General features: G+C 27.6%; 1 protein-coding gene across 1 annotated transcript; it reads left to right on the plus strand.

Moving 5' to 3' along the window:
• The first annotated feature begins 2,002 nt into the window (after nucleotides 1–2,002).
• Nucleotides 2,003–3,278, plus strand: LOC136087629 (uncharacterized). The gene is made up of 6 exons (XM_065811001.1): nucleotides 2,003–2,141; nucleotides 2,230–2,280; nucleotides 2,392–2,468; nucleotides 2,694–2,742; nucleotides 2,910–3,004; nucleotides 3,119–3,278. The coding sequence occupies exons 1-6, from the start codon at nucleotides 2,021–2,023 to the stop codon at nucleotides 3,233–3,235; spliced, it is 510 nt and encodes a 169-aa protein (XP_065667073.1). The 5' UTR covers nucleotides 2,003–2,020; the 3' UTR covers nucleotides 3,236–3,278.
• Nucleotides 3,279–8,968: the final 5,690 nt, after the last annotated feature.

Consider the following 8,968-nt stretch of genomic DNA (forward strand, 5'->3'; position numbering starts at 1 on the left):
ACCCCCAGACCATTACATTGCCTCCACCATGCTTCACGGTCTTATGGCAGTAACGTAAATCGAGGCGTTTTCCGGCCGGTCGACGTACACGGCAAATGCCATCGCTCCCAATGATGTTGAACTTCGATTCATCACTGAACAGGACAGTTCGCCATTTCTGCACATTCCAGTCAATATGAGATGTAGCAAACAGAAGTCTTTTCTTCTGGTTTTTTAGTGAAATCAGCGGTTTCTTTGCAGGGCGTCGAGAAAACAATCCGACTTCAACAGCACGTCGTCTGAATGTTCGGTCCGATACAGGCAGCTCTAATTGCTTTTGTATCTCGACTAATAATATCCAGGGATCCTTCTTGACGGATCTGACGATCATAGAATCCTCTCTAGAAGTGGTGGAACGCGGTCTTCCACCTTTGTTATTTGCTGCCAACTTCTCCGTATAACGATATTTGGAACATAGTCTTGATATGGTCCATTTTTTCACGCGATATTTATCACAAATACTTTTTAGTGACATTTCACTTACGTAATCGTCAATAATTTTCTTTCTTAGTTCCAATCCAATACTGTCGGGAGCTATTTTTGCACTTGAAGTCATAAAAATAATAAAAATAAATAATCACGCTTCTCAAGGCTTACCGTGTTACATTTACCTTGTGATGATACAATAATGCTCTGTGGAACACAATGTCTTGGTTGGATGTGGACTGTATTGATGTAATGAAACACTTGTTGTATTTCACTTCTTGTATTGATGTTCTTCGATAAAACACTTTGATAAAACTCACTTTGATAAACTGTCTTGATAATATTGACTGATTGACTTCCATATACTGACTGAATTTCATGTCGATTTACATGTCTCTTATATAGTAAAATGAACCTGTGTGAACTGTAATAGAATATCGTATCCGCCTAGAATATCGTATCCCCCATAAGAAAATTGAAAACACAGATGCGATTTAAAATTATCGTGTTTAGAAGTGCACCTAAGCCGTCCGAAATAACAAACAAATGAGTTTTTTGGAAAATTTTATTGATTTATAGCAGTGGAAAATATAATTTTTGACATATGACAAATCTAATACATTTCCTAGTTAAATTAGAAAGAGTTAAATAATATTGAAAAAATTAAATATCATATATCATATCATATGACATGATTGACCATATGACTTATGGTCAATGATGTTCAAATAAAACTTACCATGGGGGATATGATATTCTAAGCAACAAATTCATTTGATATACAAGGTTATACAAACACGTATGTTACTAGTAGTATTATAAGTATCAATATGAAACAAATATTTATAGATAAAGATAAAATAGATCTATTAAATAGTTTTTTAGGGTTTGCTTTTTACTGCTTTTATAGTAATACTTTATAGTATAATATATTAGTTTATGCAATAAAATTTATACAATACATATTAGCATTTTAATTCTAATACTTATTTTGAAAATGAAAATGCTACTCTCTCTCTCTCTCTCTCTCTCTCTCTCTCTCTCTCTCTCTCTCTCTCTCTCTCTCTCTCTCTCTCTCTCTCTCTCTCTCTCTCTCTCTCTCTCTATATATATATATATATATATATATATATATATATATATATATATATATATATATATATATATATATATGTATATATATATATATGTATACATATATATATATATATATATATATATATATATATATATATATATATATATATATATATATATATATATATATGTATATATATATATATATATATATATATATGTATATATATATATATATATATATATATATATATATATATATATATATATATATATAATATATATATGATATAATATATATATAATATATGAATTAAAACGAAATAAATAAATAGACTTATACTTTAATAATATATATACATATATATATGCTTTAATTATATATATATAATATAAGTCTATTTATTTATTTCGTTTTAATTCATATATTCGAATATATGAAATAATATTAATTTTTAATTAAGTTTACATATATACAATGGAGAAAATATTGGTAAATTGTGTGTTGTGTAAAAAATCTACTGATAATGATAGATATCATTTTGGATGTTATAAATTATGGGAAAATGATCTGCTCAAAATTTGCAATACATGTGCAGGTATACAATTTTTTATGTCATTTTTAATTTGTCTTTAATTTGATTATATATAAATCAAATTTAATAGATATATTCCTTTATTTAATAGACTCAATAAGTGGTATTTCTTATCAAGAAAAAGTTGTTATAGTTGAAAAAGGTATCATTGTCACACTATATTTGTACTATCTATTATGTATGTATATAAATATGGGTGTGTCTGTTTGTGTGTCTATATATATGCATAATAATATATGTGTATGTTATTTAGCTTTTCAAAAGTTCACAAAGCAATCAATTTGTAAAATTTTATCATCAGCATTGCTTAAGTCAATTTTTGTGGGTCAAGTATGTGTAATTTATGTCACCGTTACTGTTAAAAGTTGCTTATTTCTTTCGGATTTAATTAAGAAAATTTAATAATAAAAATAGCTTCAAACAAGTATTAAAACATAATGTCAAAATTTGGAAAAATAAAAAAAAATAGCCATTTTTTTAATTTAAAATTTTTTAGTAATTAAGTAATGTTATTTTAGACTTTTTAAAAATGAAGTTTTATTTATTGCTTTATAGCTATACAGTTATAGACATATTATATATAGTTCTGGTATGAAATCAAAACGTAAGTTTTATTTTAAATTTACCAATATTATGTTAACATTATTGTTTTTCTTTTGTAAACTTTATCAAGTATTTGTATTTTACTTTTCGCAGATAATTTAAGGTTATATTTTGTAATAGACATAAGAAAACATAATTACAAGATTCAACTTAATTTTAAAATAAAAGGGAACCTTATGGACCAAGATTTGATGTACTTATTGACAAATCAACAAAAAGATGACTTATTGTTGACTTTAGGCAAATTCTCAAATAATCTCAAGGTAACTGTTATATATAAGCAAATAAGAAATTGATTATCTATGTTTAAAGTTGTTTAAGTTGTTTAATATTATTTTAAAATAAAGAAAAGTTTAAAATTTTGTTTTTTCATTTAGGATAGTGATTTTACATTTAAAGTCTTGGTCCCTGAAGCAATATTATATCTGTTTGCTGAATTGGAAGGAATCTCAAGAAATAAAGTATTGTTCATTAAATTGCAACATTCTGCATAAAAATTAATCAAACCTTGTAATATGCTATGATAAAATCTTGTAATTAAGCATTATGATTGTTTGATTTTTGAGGCAGTAAAGTAAAATAAAAATTCAATAAAACAAAACTCTTTTGTTTTTAGTGTAAAGAATTGAAACCAAAAAAATATTAAAATACATAAGAAGAAAAAAAAAAGAAGAAAAAAAATTAAAAATATAAAAAATCTGTAAACAAATACTGTAAACTATAATATATATATATATCAGGAATTAAGGAGATGCATTTTAGTTTGTCGTTTAAACGATGAAATGCTTTTTTAATGCTCTTTAATATTTTTATTTTGGAAATGATTCCATATTGATAGACCACGGTTTGTAATTAGAAAACTTGACTGCTGTGATTTAATTTTCCCTAAGTGATAGTCGTACCTGGTATTTGAACGCAGATTATATTTTTCAGAAAATGATATCAAGAAATTATCTGAAAAAATGCTTGGTAGAAGATTGTTTTTTTACTTATACATAAAAATTAATATCTGTAATGTGTTAAGTTTCTCAATATCTAAAACCATCATACTTTTCATCACAAGTTTACTAACCTATTTAAATAATTAATTGCTTTGCATACATGGTTTTGCAGACTTTGCAATTTTAGAAATTTGGTTTTATGGGTGATGGCCCATACAATATTTGCGTATAAAAGCTGACAATGTACAAGACTAAAGTAAAGCATATTACGTGATTTACTATCGAGAAAAGGTCTTGACTTATACAAAACACCTAGTTTTATTAATAAACAGTTTAGGCAGCTTTAACGGAAGATTAGTTGATTGTTTTTTTTTTATGAAAAAGAGTAAAGCTAGTTTTTTCACAATTTAGGGATAATTTATTTGCTATGAACCAGAGGTTGAAATTTTTGAGTTCAATATTCATAGTTTCAAACAAAGTATTTGCATCAAGATGATTAAAAAATAAATTTGTATTGTCAGCATACATAACTGTAGATATTTTTTGGGAAGCTTTATGCATACCGTTAATATATATTAAAAACAATAATGGATCTAGGATTGAACCCTGAGGAACTCCACACGTAATATCAAGGGCTTCTGACTTTTCTAGTAGTACAAATTGCTTTCTGTTAGACAAGTAGCTTTGAATCCACTTAAATTTTGAGTCTATTATGCCGTAATATTTTAGCTTGGAAAGTAAAATGCTGTGATCAACTGTATCAAAGACCAATAAAAACAGGAAAGATCAATAAAAACTACTAATACCAGTTCATCACTATCAAACGATTTATATATTTTGTCAGTAAAATTAAGGATAGGATGTTCAGTAGAGGAATTGCTTTGAAATTCAAACTGATTTTTGTATGATAAATTGTTTAATGTAAAGTACTTATTAACTCTATTATAAATTACTCTCTCATATAGTTTTGAAAAAACTGGGAGTAGAGAAATAGGTCGGTAGTTAGAAACATTATTGCTTTATTAAATTTAAGTTTAGTTATCTTTTCATTATTTATACTAGTGTTGGGTTCCCAAATAATTATTAAATGTTTTATTTGGTTGCACAATGTTAGAAGCAAGAGAGGGGCATACATAAACAAAATATTTGTTAAATTCTTGACATATTTGTTTCACTTGTTAAAATTTTTTTATCGGAAATTAATTTTTGTTGTAAGCAAGTATGCTTCTTTTTTTCTCTTCCTGTTAGTTGGTTTATCACAGCCCAAGTCCTTTTTATGTCGAATTTATGCTTATCAAGATATTTTTGTTTCTTTTATATTAGGTTGAAAAAACCTTTTATAATTTTTGTAGATTTTTTCATCATCTTTATTTTTTGATTTCAAAAGTTTTACGTAAAGTTTTTATTTTCTTATTGATGCTTTAATTAAAGTTATTGTCATCCATGGATTCTTATATCCTTTGTTTTTTATTTCTGTAGTTATTTTTGAGCATATATTATCAAAGATATTTTGAAATGTGCTTAAAAAATTATCAAACGCAATATTCGGATCTGTTGATAAATAAACGTTATCCTATCGTTCTATTGGCAGTTTTTTTTTTTAATTATTCAGGTTTTTTATAGAAAGATTTCTGTAAGTCACAAAGATTTTTTTATTGTCAATATTAGATTGTGCTTCGCGTGCTATATGGAAAACCGGAAAATGAAAAAGTCTGAAATAAAAAGGCCTGATTCAAATTTAGTATTTAGGAAACTGTTTGTTAAAATATTATTAATCATAAAAGATGATTGGTTCGTAATGTGTGTGGGCTTAAATATGATAGGTATTATATTAAATTAAAATTGTAAATTGAAAAAGTTTTTTATGTTTGCAAACTTTTCATAACATAATGCGTCCATATTTGTATCTCCGGCGAAGAAAACGTGCTTATTTTGTCTACTCATTTGAGACATAAAATTTCTTAAGATATTATTGAAGTTAACTTGTTTACCACATGGCGGTTGATACAACGAGGAGATTAGAAACGATTTACCAGAAGTATTTAACACGTCAATGCCCAAAGTTTCAATATGTATATTTGTTTTTGAAAATGTGTTGTTTTTTTAAATCTAAATTTATCAAGAATATATACTGCAACGCCACCTCCCTTGCTGATTACATGTGGTTGGCTTATCATCTTATACGAATCTAAATTGTATAGGGAATTTTAGGACATGGGCGAATTTGCATCTTCCCAAGTTTCTCATATACATATTACTGTCATACTTGGATCCGAATTTGATAGATGTTTGATGTTTGTGGTTCTCTCTCATATTTATATCAATGTAAAAAAAACTTGTTGTTGCTAATTCATGAACTTATTATTTAGTAATGATGATTGTAGATAAAAAAATATTTGGGTAGATTTCGGTCCCCCCTTTTTTGGGCAATTAAGGTTAAGTTCAAGAAGCCCTGTTGTGGGGCTACTTGAACCCATAGTGTAAAAAGCCCTCTCCTTTTGAGGTATCCGGCAAATCTTTCGGATAGCTGATGATGTCTTCTAATAAAGGCTTTTACCTATTCAACACCTGGGAGATTTTCATTGAAACATTGAAGATCACTCCCTAATCGATCTAGATAGGATTTCACAATAATTCGAAGATCAAATGACATCAGTGGGTAGCCAAAAGTTGAAACTTATTCAAGTGATCACAAAATGACAGTTCTTCTTCATGCGTGAAGACAGCCGGATGCCTTGTATGTTTCTTTGTGATAGTAAGGCGTTGTCTTCAAAGAGCTCTCTTAATGCTGGAACAGCTGATTCTAAGTTGTTCTTCAGCAAATTGTTGACTCATAGCTTCAAGTTCAATATTATTACAGGCTTGCTCTAAGTTTTGATTGGTATAGTCTTAGTAAGCTCTAGATCTCAATTTTCTTTTATATCTGCAAACCATTTTGGTAGAACCAGTTATGATAGCGCGAAGTATACGCAAAAAGGTGTATAACAATAGCTTTAACCAACCACCAACATTATTTAGGTATAGATTTTATAACCTAACAAATATTAATAGCATGGTTAAAATAACAGATATATCAACTCCCTTTTAAATATACACTTGGGGTTTAATGTTAATGGAAAACAAATTTAATCATTTTCAAACATAAACTGCTACAATGGCATTTGGGTTCAACTTTGAACTTCAAACATAAATACAATTTTTTTTATCAAAATAATAAAAATTAAAGGCAATTATAATTGCTACATTTTGTAGCAACTGATACTTCTTTTAAGAAATGTTGTTAAATAATTTTTATCTTTTTTGGTTATGTCTGGACAGACAAAAGTTTTAGACTAAATTTTTACCATTATTGTAGTTTCCTTTAAAAAAATATTTTTTTGATCACTTCTTGCAAAAAAATTCAACTTTTTTTTTTTTTTATGTTACTTGATTTGAGTAAATGTATAATTAACTTATCTACTAACATACCAAATAACTCTATAAAAAATAAACAATTAAATAAACCTTTATTTTTCATTTTTCATTTCTCTTACCACTAATCGATTATATATGACTTTCGCGTATTTTCCGTTACCACGATGTATTTTTGCTTGGACAAAAAGCTCTTTACGAGTTCGCATTGTTTCGTTCCTATAGTCTTCGTTTATAAATATATTTTTTCCCTTGAGTTTACGAGCGTTAGAGCGTTTTCCTTGTCCTGCCAGTTTAATATTTTGCAGACAATTGTTCTAGGCTTACCATTAAATTTACTGACACGATGTGCTCTTTCTATAACAACTGGATCCACAATTTCAAGGTCTTCTTTAATTAGTAGGCTTACTTTTTTTTTAAAACATCATTAAAAGTTTTGTTATTTGCTTCTTTGATTCCGATAATTCATAGATTGTTACGTCGGTTTCCATCCTCAAGATTGAGTGTTTTCATTTTATTTTCATTTGAATCGTTGCTTAATTTTCTGTGGAATAATTTATTACCCACAATAGTTTCTTTATTTTCTGCCATTTTACTATCAACCTTGCTCACTTTTGTCTCCATTTGATCACCAACATAAGGAAGCCCACGTTTTATTTCTTTAATGTCTTTGGCTAAGTTATAAAACTTTTTCAAGAACACTGAGCAAACTTTCCTTAAAACATTTGAAAATTGTATCTCCTTGTAATGACATGAGCTCTCTAAGCATTCCCATCGTAATTACTTTATCGTTATCCATTTTTTATGATTTTTAATATCGGATTATATGTTTACAGATATACAACATATATATATATATATATATATATATATATATATATATATATATATATATATATATATATATATATATATATATATATATATATATATATATATATATATATATATATAAATATTTTAATATGAATATATATAAAATTTATTTAATTTATTTTTTCACTTTTTTCACTTCTGCTCTGCTCAAAGTGCACAAAGTTCACATCATCAAAGTGCTCAAAGTTCACATCTGCTCTGCTCAAAGTGCGTAATTTAAAAAATAATAAAAATGCTTTTAAACATTTTGAACGGTAACTAAGAGCGTTGCCAGATAAATTTCAAAAAATAGGTAGCTTAAAAAGTTATCAAAACTGACTAAAAAGGCATGAAGGTAGTTTAACTTTTTTAGGAATGAAAATAGTGGTTTACAGGATGCTGTTTAATTAAAAAAATAATATTTCAAAAAAATCATTTTTTGATCATTTTTTTATGGCTATTTTATATAAAGGGATTTCCTTATCTGTCAAAGAATATTGATAAACGCTTCGTAATTTATAAAATAGATTTAATGTTATTTGTTATAATTAGGGTGTTATCAGGGCCATCCCTACAAGGGTAAGGCAACCTGGGCCAGCTACAACCTGAGGCAATGGTCTGGGGAAAGCTAACAGGCGCCGCGGCCTGAGGGCCGTGATGTATATAATTTATTTTTTTCCAACGGTCTTCGTTGACATATTAACTTTTTTTTCCAATCCTTAAAGTCTGCATGCATAACTATGCAGTTCATCCATTGGCCTAACCCCTTTTGTCAGACGAGACGTTATACCACTATTAGCAACTGTCGCTGGAATTGTCTGCAATAAGTGTAGTGCTTTTCACAGATTAATAAAAAGGTCTTTTCTGTTGGTATTTTTAATTATATTGAGTGCTTCTAATAGTGATTTTTCACACCATTTTTCAGAAACAGTAGTTATCAAACTGACGCGTGGAAGTTCATTGAACAGCTCTTCCCTTTTTATATCTGAAATGCTTTTAACAGTCAGGTGTTCTTGTAAC

The sequence above is a fragment of the Hydra vulgaris genome, chromosome 11 (genome assembly GCF_038396675.1).
Source record: "Hydra vulgaris chromosome 11, alternate assembly HydraT2T_AEP".
NCBI lineage: Eukaryota > Metazoa > Cnidaria > Hydrozoa > Anthoathecata > Hydridae > Hydra > Hydra vulgaris.